General features: G+C 44.9%; 1 protein-coding gene across 1 annotated transcript in view; it reads left to right on the top strand.

Moving 5' to 3' along the window:
* SCN5A (sodium voltage-gated channel alpha subunit 5) overlaps window positions 1-18,382 on the top strand; it is a 317,379-nt gene that overhangs the window by 59,683 nt on the left and 239,314 nt on the right. Inside the window, exon 4 of the mRNA XM_090047773.1 lies at window positions 17,251-17,340. Within this exon, the coding sequence (XP_089903899.1) occupies window positions 17,251-17,340 (90 nt within the window). The remainder of the gene's footprint in view (window positions 1-17,250; window positions 17,341-18,382) is intronic.

The following is an 18,382-nucleotide window of genomic DNA, read 5'->3' as shown; positions in this document are numbered from 1 at the left end:
GTTGGGCCCCTGCAGGACATGCTAGGAAATTTGGTCGTCACACCAGACAACAAAGCTAACATATTTAACATTTTCTTTGCCTCCATTTTCCTGAGCAGGGACCAGAACAGCAACCCCCTCTCTGGGCCCCCCTTAAGCCCCAGGAGAGGCACACCTAGGCCAAAGATCAGGGAGGATCTAGTCAGGGAACTTTTGGAGGGACTGGATGTATTCAAATCAGCTGGTCTGGACGATCTCCACCCTAGAGTACTAAGGGAATTAGCAGAGGTCATTGCGGGACCCCTAGCACGGCTGTACGAGCACTCGTGGTGCTCTGGTGTGGTGCCAGAGGACTGGAAGAGGGCCAATGTGGTTCCCATCTTCAAAAAGGGGAGGAAGGAGGACCCGGGAAACTATAGGCCAATTAGTTTTACCTTGATCCTGGGCAAGCTTTTTGAGAGAATTATTCTGGCACATGTCCACGAGGGGCCAACGGGGGAGATCATGCTTGGGGCAACCAACACGGGTTCATTAGAGGCAGATCCTGTCAGACCAACCTGGTGGCCTTCTACAACCAGGTCACCAAATCCTTAGATGCAGGGGCAGCAGTGGACATAGTCTTCCTGGACTTTCGGAAGGCCTTCGACACTGTCTCTCACCCCCTTCTCATTAAGAAACTGGGGGACTGCGGGGTTGACACCCACACAGTCAGATGGGTCACCAACTGGCTGGAGGGCCGCACCCAGAGAGTGGTGGTGGATGGGTCATTCTCGACCTGGAGGGATGTGGGCAGTGGGGTGCCCCAGGGCTCCGTCCTCGGGCCCGCACTGTTCAACATATTCATCAGTGACTTGGACGAGGGGGTGAAAAGCACCCTGTTGCTGATGACACTAAGTTGTGGGGGGATGTGAACACATTAGAAGGAAGGAATAGGCTGCAATCAGACCTAGACAGGTTACAGGGGTGGGCGGATGAGAACAGGATGGGATTCAACACAGACAAGTGCAATGTACGGCGCCTGGGGAGGAAGAACCAGCAGCATACCTACAGGCTGGGGAACTCCCTTCTCATCAGCACAGAGGCAGAGAAGGATCTTGGAGTCACTATTGATGCCAAGATGAACATGGGCCGGCGGTGTGGGGATGCAGTCAGGAAGACCAACCGCACCATGCATCCACAGATGCATCTTGAGCAGGTCCAAGGAGGTGATCCTCCCCCTCCTATGCGGCACTGGTCAGGCCGCAGCTGGAGTACTGCATCCAGTTCTGGGCGTCGCACTTCAGGAGGGATGTGGACAACATGGAGAGGGTCCAGAGGCGGGCCACTCGCATGATCAGGGGGCAGCAAGGCAGGCCCTGTGGGGAGAGGCTACGGGACCTGAACCTGTTCAGCCTCCACAAGAGAAGGCTGAGGGGGGACCTAGTGGCCTGTTACTAGTCAGAGGGGACCAGCAGGCACTGGGGAAGTCCCTGTTCCCCTGAGCACCGCCAGGAGTGACCAGGAATAACGGTCACAAGCTGGCAGAGGGTAGATTCAGGCTAGATATCAGGAGGCGCCACTTTACTGTCAGGGCGGCTAGGATCTGGAACCAGCTTCCAAGAGAAGTGGTGCAGGCTCCTACCCTGGGGGTCTTTAAGAGGAAGTTAGATGAACACCTTGCTAGGGTTGTTTGACCTCAGTACTCTTTCTTGCCATGGCAGGGGGTTGGACTCAGTGATCTGCTCAGGTCCCTTCCGACCCTACAAACTCTCTCTTTCACAGTGTATTCTCCATCCAGAAGAAGACATAGGCTTGGAAATGTGAAATATGTTTGTATTGGAGGATATACGCGCAAAGCTTAAAATAAGGGGAATTCTAATAAAAGAAAGTCAACGTAAGTTGCCAGCCAAGAGACTCCTAAGGATCAAGAGGCTGTGTAGAGACACTTCATCATGGATCAGACTTCATGAGAGAATAGTTTGCTGCTGGACATGGAGGGGAAGGAGAAGGGAAAGAGGATGTATGGATACCTTTAAGAAAGTTATGTATAAGTTGTTATATTTGCCAGGGAAGGGGAGTAGGGAACAGCAGATAAGCAGGCTAAAAAGGATCTCTGAATAAACAAGCTTTCTTGTTCTATAAGTTTAACTCCTTGATCTTTTGAGAACAACACATGGTACAAGGAGTGCGGTACGAGAGAGAGAAAAATGGAGCATCTGAGAATTCCAGAGGAAAAATTTCTCTAGCAATGCATTAGGAAACTGGAAGAAATTTAATCAGCGCTTCACCTTATATCTGATGGTCAGTGGAGCTGTCGAGAAGAAAGATCCACTCGAGGTAGCTAGTTTTTATAGATATAGCAGGCCTAGAAGCTCTTTTTCTTTATACTAGCCTACAACTGTCAGAAACAGAATAGAAAAGCTATGGTACAGTCATAAAAAAGTTTGAGGAATATTTGCATACCTAAACAAAATGAAACCTTTGAACAGTACAATTTCCATATGAGACGGCAGAAAGATTGTGAGACAATAAAGGAATTTGTCAAAGACCTCAGACTGCTGAGCCAGGCATGCAGTTTTGGAGAGCTAAAAGAGTCCATAGTCAGAGATCAAATAGTATTAAATATAAGGGATACAAACCTCAGGAAAAGACTGCTAGAGGATTCTGACCTTAATTTGGAAAAGGCAGTTAGACTGTGCCAAGTGGCTGAGATAACTAACACCAGGCAGAAGCTGGAGGAAAAAACAGAATAAGCTGAACTAGACAGGATTACAAGACTGCAAAAACCTAAGGCAACACACAAATAAAATAGAAAAGAGGACCTCACTATGAAGCAGGCAAGTGGAGGCCAAAGAGAATTGAAGAAACAACGGACAGCTTAAGATGCTGTGAGGGTTACCAGAAATCCATTCAGTGCCCTGCAACTGGTAAGTGCTGCATCAGTGCAAAAGATTCAATCACTTTTCATGAGTTTGCAGAAAGGAACAGGATGCACCTCACAAGAAACGGCAGGCCCATCCTCTGTGCAATGAGGAAAAGGAAGAATTCCTCATTGGCACAATGCAAGAAGAAATTCATTCTTCCAAGGATTGGACAATTGCCCTAGACACCAATAGACTAATGGTCACTTTTAAATTGGATACAGGGGCGCAGATCAATGTAATTCCAGAATTCATAGTTTTCATTTTTGGAATAATGTGAGTAAGCACGTGAAACTTAGAGCATATAATGTGAACATGATTGCAATCAAGGGTGTTTGTATACTGCATGTTAGACACAAGGGTAATATAGTAAAAGTTCAGTTTGTAACAGTCCCAGGAAAGCTAGTGCCAGCTATTGGGTTGTGAACGTATAAAACTCTAAGTTTTGATTAAGAGAATGGATGCCACCAAGGGACTAGAAAGCAAGAACATTAGAGTTTTATGATGTGTTTCAAGATATAGGGAAACTGCCAACTGAGTACAAGACAGAATTAAGAAAATCAAATACTCCCACCATACATGCTCTGAGAAATGTTTCCCTTGTGGTAAGGGAGAAATTGAAAAAGGAATTAGATAGATTAGTTAACATGGACATAATAGAAAAAGTAGAGCAGCCAACTGCTTGGGTTCATTCACTGGTTATAATAGAAAAAAAGATGGATCCTTGAGATTGCATCTGGATCCTAACCAAATGAACAGGTACATCAAAAGGGAGGATTTTCCCATTCCCGCCAGGGCAGAGATTTTTGGCAACATGACAGAAACATCGCTGGTAGAAGGACAGGGCTAATGGGGCTTAGCCCCCCCACAAAACTGGGCTGCCACAGCAGCTTCAGTGCCACCGCTGCCATGCGCTCCTCCACTGCCACGTGCACAGCACCAGTGCGCGGTGGCCTCAGAGCAGCCCTGCGGGAGGGAGAGGTGGGGTCAGGCAGGCATGCTTCGCACCGCCCAGTCCCCTTCCCCACCCCCAATAATATTTTCTAGTGCCGCTTATGGCAGAGGCTAAATATTTCTCCACTTTGGATGCCTCTTCTGGGTTTTGGTAAATTCCCCTAGAAAAGAATAGATTATATACCTTCAATATACTCTTCAGAAGATACTGCTTTTGTAAACTTCCTTTTGGACTGTGTTCTGCATTTGAAATATTTCACAGAAAGGTGCAACAATTTTTTGAAGGTCTTGATGGAACTATGGTTTATATTGATGATGCATTAATTCAGGGCAATACTGTAGAAGAACATGGCTTGAGGCTAAGAAAGGCACTGGAAAGAGCCTGCAGAGCAGGTTGAAACAGAACAAATGAAAATGCAAATTCAGTGTCAAAGAAATAAGATATCTGGGTGAAAAGCTCTCTGAGAAAGGGGTGCAAATCGATCCTGCAAGGGTTAAAACCACTAAAAACATGCCACCCAACACAGATAAGGAAGGTATGCAAAGGTTACTGGGAATGATCAGTTTTTCAGGGAAATATCTACTTAATTTAGCAGAGCAGACCAAATACCTTAGATCATTCCTACCAATGGATGCTCAGTGGATATGGGAACATGAACATGCAGCTGAATTAAAAAACTAAAAGGAAAAAATAATGAAAGCTCCAGTACTAAAATACTATGACCCTAAAAGATCCATTAAATTGTCAACAGATGGTTCTGAGGAAGGCATTGGAGCCGCTTTGCTTTAAAAACTTGAGTGTAGCTGAAGACCAGTAGCATATGCATATAGGGTACTCTCTAAGTCAGTGTGTCTATGTGCACAAATTGGAAAAGTTTGGCTCTGGTATATGGCTGTAAGAAATGTCATATATTCATCTATGGGAAGCTGTGATAGCTGAAACTGTTCATAAACCTTTGGTAACCCTTTCTACAGCAAAGAAAGGGTTATCAGACATGCCACCAGATTACGGAGACTTTTCTTTCAACTGCAAATGTATGATCTAGACATACAGTACACACCAGTACACACATGGCATCCAGAGCATATGACACAATGGAAAATGACAGAATTCCAGACTTAGACATAGTACATGTTAATCTAATTAAAAGAATGATCCCTGTCATAAATAAAATGTGGGCAGAAGGTACTGCTCAGGACACCACATTGCAAAAAGTATGATAACTGCTATTTATTCTGGTTGGCCAGGAAAACATATATCTAGCCCCTATTCCCAATTCAAAGAAGAGCTGCCAGTACTGGATGGCATTGTGTTCAAAGGCTCAAGACTTGTTGTTCCAGCAGTGCTAAAGAAAGACATGTAAGACTACATGAGGGGCATCTAGGCATTGAAAAATGCAAAAGGAGAGCAAAGGGTTCTCTATATTGGCCCAACATAAATAATGACTTAGAAGATGCTATATAGGCTTGTACAACATGCCAAAAGTACAGATTAGTGCAAAGAAAAGAGCCCATGATAGTCCATTGGTCTGGTGGGAAATGGGGTACAAATAACAAAGAAATTCTTGCAAAACTACAGATTCGCACACTGATGGTTGCCTGTCACTCTTAAATTACAGGGCAACAACCATGAAACATGGGTTGTCCCCAGCAGAAATGCTGTTTAACAGAAAACTCAAAACTAGGCTGCCAAATCTTGTGGCTGATGCTCATCAGAACGAAAAGCAAAATGTGAAAACATTTTAAAAATTCAACAAACTCCAACAAAAATGGTATTATGACAGGGATTCCAGGGAGTTACCACAACTGCACAACAAGGGTATGGCACTTATTTCAGGTCGACAGAAGTGGAAGCAAAAAGCACTAGTCTCCCATCAAGAAGCTCCCGGATCCTATAGTCACACTGGAAGGACATATGTTAAGAAGGAAAAGATGACACTCGCAGCTTGTAAAGGGGAGAAAAGAAGCAGCATCAAAGGAAACAAAGCTAACAACAAAGCGACAAGAAACAACAGAGGAGATTGAACATGACACAGAAGTAGAGACATCTGAACAAGGAAACCAAAGGAGAACTGAACCCATAAGGATTGAGAATGCAGAGAATCTGAGAAGATCACTTGGAGCTAAAAAGTCAACACAAAGACTTACAGATACCTGTTAATGTGCTTTATCAATGGGTTGAACTAAACTTCCAATGTTAGTATTACATGAGGATATGTTAGGTGTAAAAGGGGAAGATGTGTGGATACCTTTAAGGAAGTTCTGGATAAGTTGTTACGTTTCCCCGTGAACCGCAGGGAACGGCAGATAAACAGGCCAAGAAGGCTCTCTGAATAAACTTCATTGCTTTATTGGTCTATAAGTTTAATGCCATGGTCTTTGAGAACAACACAGAGGGCAGTCGCATCGCTCAGTTCACAGTTGCGTCACTACAGCCTTGCTGAAGTCCGTCACAGGCACTGGAGAGCTCCTCGTGTGACTCCGAGAGCTGGAGACTACTATAGGAAAGCAAGAATATCCAATGATGTTGCAGGTTTGGATCCCTGTGTTGTCACCATTCCTGTGTCCATGCAAGTTCAAGGGCAGCCAACAGTGCTTGCTAATGCACAGGGCAAGGTAGAAATATTCCCTTCTAGACCTAATATGAAGGTCACTCAAATGACCACAAGGAGATATCTTAATACCCTCCAGGATTCAAAGTATGAGTGCTAGGGAGCGTGTTTCAGGAACATGCCCAAGCAAGGGATACCATGAGAGAAACTTTCAAGGGTTTAGGCTAGCAGCATTCCAGTTCGAGAAACTGTACTGGCAGACAATCTAAGAGCCGTCCCGTACATCAGGAAGCAGATGGAAGGAAAAAACCTCCAGTCACAAAAGGATAGGAGGAGAGTTCCCGCATTAGGCAGTACATCGTTTTCTGTCGATAAAGGCCATTCACATCAAGGGAACTCTAAACACAGAGGCCAAGTGGCAGAGCAGGAAGTCAATATTTCAGGCAGAATGGAGTCTGAATCAGCAAATACTCAAGCAGATAATATCACAGGCATGAATTCAGAAGCTGGATCTATTGTCTCGCATGAGAGTAGCAAGCTATCTTTATTTTCCCCCAGAGGGAAAACAAAAGAAGCAGAAGCAAATGGTGCCCTGTCACGGAAGTGTCTGAAGCAACTTGTTTAGTAGATACCTTATCTCCCTTTCCGATCGCTGAGTGTACTGTACAGACAACAGAAGAGAACAGAAAGGACAGAGCAAGCATCATGCTCCAAACAGTCTTTGGAGACCCGAGCTCTTAACTGAAACAGCATTTCTGCAGTGCTGCCTCCTGAGATTTCCACAAAGGAAAGGTTTGCTTTTTCAGCGCTCTCTCTCCTGCATGACAGTTCATTCTGCTGTGCTTGGATGGTCTGGCCATTAAGCAAGAGAAATAATGTCCAGAGGATTTGTAGGTAACCTTGCAGTAGTTCAAATCACTTCTCTTACAGGTGTCTGTAATACCCTTTAGGCTTTCCCAATTCCTTGAGCTCTAGTCTGAGACTCTAAGACAGGAGTAGACAACACCTGGCATGGGTGCCAGAGTGTGGCATGCAAGGGCATTTTGCTTGGCCTGCAAGCCTTGGGACAGACAGCGGGGAAAGGGCCAGGGCTGCGCCGCAGCAACAAAGATTGGGTCCCTCACAGCTCCGCTGCAATCCGGCCATGGCACGCCAACACCTCACAAGTTGAGGTTGCGGGTGTTTTCAGCACTCTGTCCCAAAACGTTGCCAGCCCCTGCTCTTGGAGGTCCTATATACAAATAAAGTGGCCCCTGAGTGAGTCAATGGCATATCAGAAATTGAGGGTAGGGGCTGAAGTAACTAGAAATCTTGCGGAGGCTAATAAGGGAGGTTTCTGCATGGGGTAGCTAGATGAGCAGCCTGCCAGACCAGTAGCAAGGCCTAGTCATCCAGTTCCCAAGCCAATTAACTGCGGAAAGTGGCACCTGATTAGGATAAAAGACAGAAAGGTTATTTTGGAAGCTGCTCAGGTAGCTTATGTTCAATTCCTCTCGTGAAGGCATGTTGCTCTCAGATTCTGGTGTAGGCATCCAGCAGCTCCATGGCATCCTTTAAAGCAGGTGGGGGCAAAATGGTAAATCTGGCCAGCAGCTCTGCCCACATCACCCCAGCCAGTCTCCATGGAGGTGTGGGGCCATGACAGCGTGGGGCCAGGCTCTCCATGGAGTGCAGCTGGGTGGGGAGCAGCTCCAGGGCTGGCACTGGGTTTTTGCAGTGGTGATGGCCTGGGCAGAGCTGCAATCCTGGCTCTACCCTGGCTGTGGCTCACACTGTCACTGCCACATAGGGACCCTGGAGACGTTCATGGAGACCCTGACCCCACACTGTCACAGCCCCACCGCTCCTGGGGGTCTCCGTGGAAAGTGGTTGGAGCAATGCAGGAAGGGGCTGCGGGGAAATGGAATCCGTGACAGGTCCCATCCAGCCCATGGGCTTGACTTTGCCAGCCTCTGCTCTATAGCAACCAGCATCCCAAGGAAGAGAGCCTAGCGTCCAAGGGGACATCCAGACATGCATGAATGTTTGGTTCCCTGGGGACAACTAGGTGCGCAGCCACTCCTTGTCCCTGGGGAACGCCCGTGCCATGCACACTTTGGAGCAGGGCAGGTTGCCTCGGGTGGCATGGGGGGGCTGGGGCCAGTATTGTGCTGGCCCAAGCAGCCTTACCTGAGGTCCTCCCAGAGTTGCAGCCTGCCTCTGCTTTTTAGCTATGCATACTGCTCGAGTGTCCGCTGCTTTGGGGTTTTTTCCCAGGTTTTTTTTTTTTTTTTTACCCCTGGGTCTAGTTTCTTGACATGAGCTGATCATTCCCATGCTGGACATGCATACTCTGCAGTTGAGTAATACAAGGCAATTGCAGTGGTTCATAATGTAACTGGGTTCACTCCCCACTCTGAGATGACCTACTTTTGAAGTATGTTGTTGCAGGCGCTGACTTCCCCTTTCATTTTGTTTACCTGTGTTTTGAAGGTAAATGTTTGACCCAATGTAACTGCCTAGTACACAAAGTTTGGGTGATTATTTAGTGGTATTCCATCCTAAATGATGTTTAATTTCCACTTGGTTTTTCTATGGTGTAGGTGAAAGTCCGCAACCTGCATCTGGCAGGCAAGTTTTAGTGGCTGACTGTGTCATATGCTGCTGATAGATCTGCAAATACAGCACCTGTTGTCATCTTTCTCGAATCTGTCTTCTATATGCTCGGTGACATTTAGTATTTGGCCAGTGCAGGACTTCTCTGGTATGAATCTGGCTTGTTCTGGTATTTTAGATGTTGTTCAATATAAGGTGAAAAGTGATTGAAAATAAGACATTTGTAAAGCTTATAAAGATGGCAAAAGAGTCGCTCTGGCCTGAAGTTCTCTGGCCAGAGGCATCCATCCATGGCTTTAATAGAGCTATTACACGGGTTTCTCGCTATAGCCTAGGTATGATGAGCAATTGTTAAAAAGGCATAATATCTATAACTTGGTTGTGGGACCAAAGTGCTTGATCTGCTCCATACATATGTCATTGAGTCCAGTTGCTTTGTCATTCTTCAAGTTACTTATTCTGGCACTGAGTTCATCCATTGTGTATTATGTGCTAAAATGATGGTCCTCCATATTTTAGGCTGTCTATTCAGAACTTGACTGGTGAGCAGAAGCTGTGAGCCATCTTGTTGGCTGTGGTGTTGTGGTTTTGCTGTACTTTCTTTGGGTCATTACTCAATTTGCTAATGGTAACTATACTTTCCTACTAGCGTGGGTCAGATCTATTTCTTCGATCTATTCTTTCCATTTCCATTGCCTTCCTTGGTGCTTGTTAGTTAGGGCTGTCCCTGCTGAGATAGTATCTTCTGAGAAAGGATCTCTTTGAAATACTTGCTGGTATTTTTTGTATTTAGCTGCTAGCATGGGAGTACACCCTGGTGTATACTCAGTTCTGTATCCTCAAGGTATATATGTATTGGAGGCTTTGGACACTGCATTCATGAAGACGACGTAATTATCCAAGAGAAGTTTGATGCATGTCACTTCTTTGTGAAGGTCTTAGGCAAAGACCCTCCGATCTGCTTTCTTAAAATTGAAATGTCTATGCACTGGTACCATATTTGGAGTTATGCCTGCTGTGACATTGATAGTGACTGGTCTGTGCTGTGTGAGGGGTGGGTTACAACAGTCTTTTTTCCCATAACTTCTATGTTGTTGTTTAAAAATAGGCAAGATCTGGATTACAACTTCATCTCTGTTGGAAACTAGTCAAAGACCTAGGTAGCTTTGAGTCATGGATCAAGCTTGGTGGTATGTCTCGGCCCACATTTTGACCAAGTTGCCATTCTCGTTGTTTTTGCTGTAACCCCTTGTGACGCTGTGGCTAGTAAAGTCACCAATGATCATGTGTGCTGTTTTGAGGTCTGGGCTCACAAAACACTTCCCTGGAGGCTTGAGACATCGTCCATATCGATGGTCAAGATTTCAATGTCATTTTGTTCTGTCATCAATGCTATGTTGATGGCAAGCTTTGGTTTTATGAAGACAGTGCTGCCATATATCTCGTGCTGCCTTTCGATGGCCAGTCTCATCCCAGGGATCAATGGCCTATTGCTGTTTGACCATCTCTGTGTCTCCTGGCGACAGAGCATACGACAGTTGTAATTGGTGCACATCCTGAAAAGAACATCCTGTTTGACTCCTGTGAGTCCCTCAGTGTTTGCAGAGTTGACTGTCAGGGCCAGCCCTGAAAAAGGGCCATGGGTGTGATGCAGCACTTCAACCTGTTGCAAGTTAGAGATTTGCACTGTATATGTCTGAGATTGCTAGTGACAAGGTAGTTAGCAGAATTTGTAGGTTCACTGGAATTGGACAAGAGCCACAACGTGAACTCTTCTATTGTGGTCCCCTTTTTTTTCTGTTGAAATAGAAGGAGAAACTTCATCAGAACTAAGCTTGGAGCTGGAATCTTGACTGAAAACGCCTTGACCCTTCAACACCAAAATAGTCAACTTGAGTTTTAAAATAATTCAGAGAAAAACTGTTGTCTTCTCTTGCTCGTTCTTTGCTTGCACTAGCAGCCAGCCTGCCCCAGTTCTGTACAACTGTTTACTTGACCTCTGTTTCATGCCGTTTCAAACAACCTGATTTTTAAGGGGTTTGAGCAGAAGTCAGCAAATTTGGATTGAATCTGGGTTTCTGCTCTGTTACTAAATGAAAAGCTGCCTTCTGTTGTCCCTTTTGGTGACACTTTGACACATCGGTAATATGTCTTTGGCTGCAGTGGGAGCACCATTGGCCCTGACACCCAGATTTGCAGTACCCCTCACTTCTCTTTTAGCACTTGCAGGAAACACTCAGTTTTCCAACACCGGCTCAGTGGAAGTTGGTGAGAGTCCAGCCTTTTGGATAGTCTGGCTACTTCATTCAGGTGCCTAACAACGTGCTAAATTCTTCTGAAAATCTGATGCCACTTTTGGTGCTGAATACTTTTGAAAATCCAGCCCATGATACTCTACTAATCGTTGACATACTGCCGACATCAAATGCTAAAGCTATGCTCAGCCTGTTCCTCAGGCAACTCCAGACATTTCTATCCTGGATTAAGTCGCTGTTTGGCAGATGATATTTTTAATCTCTAATTAAAATGATTATATTCTTGTTTCAACACTTCCCAGACAGCTGTAACACACAGTAAAAGAGAGATAATGGAATAGGAGCCCAAATCTCTGAAAGCCCATATTTCCTGGAGCTGATTGATGGGGATTCCTCAAGCTTTACAATTCTGTCTCTGAAGCTACGTTGCCATTAGGTGGGATATATCCAACTCTCTGCACCCCCCTAATGCCCCTACTGGCAGTTCCTATCTCACTGTTGAATGTTAGAAACCAATTCAAACTGTGGCAGCTTTTGCCATTACAAACAGGCCTATCTCTTGTCATAGGGTTTTCTAAAGGGCCTGGAACAGTGGTACTCAAGGTCTGGCCCATGGCGGTGGGAGAGCAGCTGCAGCAGTAATTGCTGCTTCTCTCTGCAAAAATTTCTAGACCTGGGGGGAGCCCCACATGCTGGTTGATGTGGCCTTGCCTACTAGATCATGCTGGTATTCAGCCAGGTCCAGCATGCAGGGCTGGGCCAGCGCATGGCCAGATCAGGCCCATAGACTGACCCTGCATATCCAACCCACATGGGATCCAGCCCCACGCCACTCGTTCAGCCTGTGGGGCTGGAAGTTTGAACACTGCTGAGCAGACTGCTGCACCTTCTATGCCTGGGGATCTGCAGCAGACTTCAATGTGCTGAAGACTGCAGAAACACAGCCCACAGGTACAGGTCGTGCCCCAGCCACCTTACAAACTAATACCAGACAGGACAGGAGAACTGTCCCTTGTTTTTTCAGCCTCCTGGCTAGTCCCCCTCTTGACTTCTGTGCCAATGGCCCAGGTCCGAGTTCAACCACAGATTGATTTCCTTTCACTTCATTTGCACAAAGACACAAAATAAATCTTGAAACAGTATATAATCACTTTGTTATGAACTGCTTTTCTCCCACGGCTCCTATGCTTCTTCCTCAGTTTTCAGTCATGATTGGAGGTCCTTATTTCTGCATGCGTCTCAGGGTCTGTAGTACACTGGCTGTGATTTCATGGTTCTCTTGGATTTGTCTGTTTTTAACTCGGCCTTTCTTGAATGGGTGCATCACTCCCATCCCGTGACTTATCCTGCTCCTTAAGTTCTCCTCTTCTAATTGTGATTTATGATTTGCATTGTTGTAGCTCAGTCGCAGATGACGATTCCTTTGTGCCAGCTGCTGTACAAAGTCAGAACAAAAAGAGAGTCCTTACCCCAAATTGGTTATGAGCTAAGTAAGTGGTCCCCTTCTTGAGCAATACATCCATTTCCTGGCATCTCTCCGTTTTATTTTAATACTCTCTTCTCATTCCTTGATTTCTCTTTGGTCTTCTCCCTCTGCTTCTTCATGATCCCCTGCAATGCTCATTTAGAAAAAGAAAGATATGTTTTGGCATGTTGGCACAACATTAATGGTCTTCTAGTCTTCTGGAATTTGTCTGGTGTTCCAAGATTTATCAAAAATGAACATCAAAAGGTCAGAGATTGCCTCAACCAACTCTTTTAGGACTATTAAATGCAAGTTACCTGGGTCTGCTGATCTATAAATGTTTATCCCTAGATGTTCCCTAACATTACCCTTTAGTTACTAATGGAACGGAAAGTACATTTGCATCCTTATCTGATACAAGTGAATCATCTTGCTTTGTTCCAAATATGGCACAAGAATATTTAATGAATGCTCCTATTTTTTCTACATCATTAACTATTTACCACCTCTATTGGCTATTGATTAATGGGCATTTAGCATTGATTGGATGCCTCAGTTTTTATATACCTTATACTTAATCCTGCCAGCCACATGTTGTTCAGTTGCGTCTTTAGCTTCCCTTATCAATTTTCTAACCTTCATAACTTTTGATATACATCTGCTGTTATATACACCCTCCTTGTTCCATTTCATTCATATTGCTGTTTTATTTCTGTTTCCTGCCTGCGCTCCAGTGTATAAATGGGTTGGACTTCTTGCCAAAGTAGCCTTCTGTCTTGATAATTGAATCATGGCTTTTTGGCCATATAATATGTGATTCTTAGAGAAACCCTTATTTTCCTTTTTTTTTTTTGTCTATTTTTTTTCTTCCAATCAATTTTGTTCATTGTTTCCTTCAGCTTTAGAAAGTAAGTCCTTCTGCAACGTCAAGCATATGTGTAATTACTGATTGTGACTGATCTTTCTTGGCCTGTATTGAATGTAATCGGGCCATGATCACTGGTTCTGAAGCAACCATCAGTTTTCAGTCTGTTCATTAACTCATCACTGTCTGTCACCCTGAGGGCTAGAACAGCTTTATCTTAAGTTGGGTGCCACAGTTCTTGTGGTGGAGGTTTGTTATCCGTAATTCTTAGAGGCTGCGAGAGATGTCCGGCATGTGGCTTCCAAAATAAGGTGGTTTTCCTTTCCATGCATGCAGCCTGCAGAGCAATTCATTCTTTCTGGCTTGATTCAGTGTTAACCTTATTGAACCACATGTATCCAAGATCCTGCACTTTTAAAGTCCCAATAACGCTGAAGTTAGGTAATGGATAATATTTTTATGAGCAGACACTTTTAACATTGTGGCCATGTAAATCACTGTGTTTCAGTGCATCTTGTTTTAATTTCTATGCTTATTACATCGATTAATATCTAAACAATTGAAAAGATTCTTCTGTTCCTAGCCTTCTTGAACCTGAGAGCAGACGCATGACACATTTACTCTAGAGTATTCTTGAAGTGGACACACGATATACAGCAATTACCTTGGAAAAAATGCTGTTCTACAGCATAAAGTCACTTTTGAGAAAGCGAGAAGTAAATTTACACCAGAGTGTGTTTCTTGTGTCTGGTACAATTGTCAATTTTGTTTTGGGCATCTCTCCCATTGAGTGGTCAGATACTTCATAAGGCTTCATTTGTGTGGAGAGCTGGTCATGTGTCCACTCACTACAGAACTGATTCACTGTGGAGTCAAATCTGGAGTAAGTCACTTCTTAGTAATTGAATTGCTGGTCCACACCAAATGGTTTTGTTTATTTGCAAACAAACTGAATTTGAGTTTGTTCTGCATTTTTCTTGTGGTGCCCTTCTTTTGCACTGTTAATTTAATGTCTTCTTGGATGCCCCAGTTAGTTCCCAGGTAAAAATATGAGGCCTCCTGCCTATATTTAAAGCCTTTGGGGAATCCTTCTAGGTTCAGTCACTTACTTCTTTATAAATATACAAGGATTTCAGGAGGGAGGTTGTCTGTAAAGGGAAATTGCAAACATTTACCCTGGGAGATTTCCCTTGGTTAGAATTAAACAGAAGGGTATTGCTTGTTTGGAATAGCCTAAAATAGCTGAATTTGGGGGTTAGGGGAGAGGGGAGTCACAGAATTATCATGATACCTGAAAAATAATTCATTATCTTCTACATGAAGCTTAGTGCATTTTTTTAGCATGAAAATAGTTTGCAGCCTAATCAAGTTCTTGATAAATGGACTTGACTTGTATACACCCATCTAAATCTGCATTAAGAAATGAGGCTGGTTATCAGCTCCCCTTCACAGCCATCCATTAGGAGGTATAGGCCCCAGAACTGGAAAATGTTTTTGGCTGAGTAGTCCCTGTGAGTTCAATTACTGGTTTCTAAGTTCGCATGTGGGAATACGTGGGTTAGTTACTACCAATTTAATCTTGCACTTGCGTATGCCGTACATCAGAAAACATTCCGCTCTGTATTCAGCAGAGATCATGGCCCCATGAAAGGGTGATTTTCATGCAGTTCAGATGCAAACGTTGCAGGACATACCCTTGAACCAAAAGTAGGATTGCTATTCTCTAACATAAAATTATCAGAGGGATACAATAAATGCCGGCGTGAAAATGTATGTACTTTTTTCTGCACTAACAAAGGAAGTTCCTTTTTGTATTCTGTTATCTCACCTTGCATGTATGCCAGCCTATTAGCTGGATGCTAGGTCATTTTCCTTATCCGTCTCTCCATTTACCATTTCAATAACAGTGAACCTTTATTTGCAAGGGAGGATCTCATTGCATTTGTTAATTTTGCAGTATGCCTCTTGTGATTTTACAGAACCAATTCAAGAAACTCAGTTTTCAAACACAGGAACTCCATTTATGGTGCTCATTTCTTTATCTGGATCAAGGCTGCCCAACTTTGTGTGTCCGTAGGCTGCACGCTGCACATTTAGGCACACAGTCCACTGCAGCCCTCCCTTGGATCCCCCCCACTTTGTAGTCTGTACTGGACTCCCCCATCTCCACCACATGCGCTGTGCTGGTGACATGCACCCCACCCCACCTTCCAGCCTGTAGCACATGACCCCCTGTTGAATAGGCTGCATGGAGGCGGAGGGGGGGCATAGACCCTCCCTGCCTGCCCCCCCAGGACCTTTTCCACTGAATGGCAGCAGCAAAGGAGGTGCTGAGGTCTGTGGGGCAATGTTAACCACTCCCAGGGTTTCTGCAGCCCACAGGCTACCAGCTGGACAGCCCTGATTTGGATGATCAAATTGTCATTGACATATCTGCACTACTTATCTGAGAGGCTGAGTGATGGGATTGACATCTAAATAGGGTATTTGGTGGCTTAACAGATCCATCCAAGTTTCCAGCTGGGTGTGTATATATTCAATGTTAAAATTACCCTCCTGTAAAACAGCTTCTATGCCTGAGTACCCTTCCACACCAAAGGCATGGACATTCAGCCCATTACAGACAAAGGAAGGAGTGGCTAGAGCTTCATAGATTTCATAGAGATTAGGGCTGGAAGGGACCTCGCAGATCATCAGGTCCAGCCCCCCGCCCCAGGGGCAGGAAGTCAGCAGGGGTCAAATGATCCCGGTAAGATGAGCATCCAAGTGCTTCTTGAAAGTGTCCGGAGTAGGTGCCTGTACCGCCTCTGGGGGAGCCTATTCTAGGCCGTGGGGACTCAGACGGTAAAAAAGTTTTTCCTTATGTCGAGCCCAAAATGGTCTTGCAGGAGTTGGTGACTGTTGGACCTAGTCTTCCCATGGGGTGCCCTGGTGAACAGGCATTCCCCCAGATCCTGATGCACACCCCGATGCACTCACAGGCTGCCACCAGGTCCCCCTGAGCCTGCGCTTTTCCAGGCTGAAGAGTCTCATAGCTCTCAGCCTGTCCTCATAAGGCCTGTTCTCCTGTCCTGATCATGCGCGTGGCTCTCCTCTGCACTCTCTCGAGCTTCTCCACATCGTTTCTGAGTTGCTTAGCCCAGAATTGGGCACAGTCCTCCAGCGGTGGTCTTACCAAGCTTGTTCTATTACTCAAGAATGTGTGAATTGAATCAGCACTAAAAGAGTAGGAAGGAAGCAATTTTGAAGCAGGTTTCGTAGAAGATCTCTTCTTTTGTAATAACCTACTGACAGCTTGCTCTTTTTTTCAGGAAACAGCAAGAAGTGCTGAGATGAAAGTAGCAGATGTGGTTAAAAATGCATAGTCCCTCCGCTCATTCTGAGGTTGCCTACATATTATGCTCTATGTCACCAAATCCAGGTCTTAGCATGGCTGTATATTTTGGGTGTTGTGTTTTATAAATGTTGCAGAATTCTTGCGTGTACTTTACTGCGTGAATAAAAGACGCAAGAAGCAAAAAAAGCAGAGGAGAACTCCTAGCAGTTCCTGCCTTCAGGCATAGAGGTATTCCCTTCATCTACACTCTCAAACGAGTTCTGCATGGTGCTTAGTGATGACAATTCAAGGAAAATGTTATGAGGTCTTTGTTTACTATCATTATATTTCCTTAATTCAGATCTTTACATTGTTCAGTATGTTTATTATGTGCACTATTTTAACCAATTGTGTGTTCATGGCACAATCAGAGACTCCGTCTTGGAATAAATATGTTGAGTAAGTATTTCTACTGCTTTATATACACCTTCTCTGTGTATCTCCACTGTGCCATCTATGCCATTTCCATAGCTGTTCTCTTCTTTGTCTTCTGTTGTACTCTTCTCTTCCTGTTTTATGTTTCTTAATTTTTTGCATGAAAATGACTTCTGTGTGCTCTCTGTCCTGACTAACTGTTTTTGCCAGATGTTTCTCCCCTATGAAAACTCCCTTGGAAATTAAGTTAAATGGTTTTTGCTACATGCCCCCGCTTATGCTACATTGGAATGAAACCCTATGTATCATTAGACCACCATTTAAAATTGACCTGCCACCCCTCAGGTTTTCAGATAAGGGGTTCAGTAGCTGGATATATGCTGAAAATATGCTAGTGCAATTCAAGTTGAATGATGTCAGAAAATAGCTGTAGGGTACGTTGGGTTTTAAGCATAAGAAGCCCAATCCCAAGCCCATCAACACTAGAGAGAAGCTGTCTGTCACTGTCCGTGGGATTCAATTAGTTCTACAATGCAGCGGTGGCAACCTTTAGCAAGCCATGGGCCAGGACAACTTGACTCCGGTTTGATGTGGGCCAGGTGGCTTCGGTGACATCCACACTGGAGCCAGGCAGCTGGGTGCTGTGCCCACTCCGCTGCCGCTTCCCCATGTCCCCTGCTCCCTGGCTGCCGCAGCAGTACAGCTTCTAGCTGCTCAGCGGCTGCATTGGGATTGGGCAGCTGGAAGCTGTGTTATTGCTTGTCTCCGTTTACACCCCATTACCTCCCATATGTGGCACAGCTCTGTATTGGCTAGAAGCTGGCCCATGCCACAGCCAGGGAGTGGGAACTGCAGGAGGTGGTGGCCATGTGGATGCAGCTTCCAGCTGCCCAGCTCTAGCATGGACACAGGCAGAAGACTCCAACTTTGCAGCCTAGCTCTAAAAGCTCCATAGGCTTTATGTTGCTGACCCCTTCTGTAATGCGAGAGCATAAAGGAGAGTCCAATAATTTCTAGGCCAGTTTTATAAATGGGTACCAAAGGCCGTCAGAATTATTTATGGGGT

This window comes from Crocodylus siamensis, chromosome 5, assembly GCF_052110815.1.
Source record: "Crocodylus siamensis isolate JL-2025a chromosome 5, ASM5211081v1, whole genome shotgun sequence".
NCBI classification, from domain to species: Eukaryota; Metazoa; Chordata; order Crocodylia; family Crocodylidae; genus Crocodylus; species Crocodylus siamensis.
This window is presented reverse-complemented; position numbering and strand designations above follow the sequence as displayed.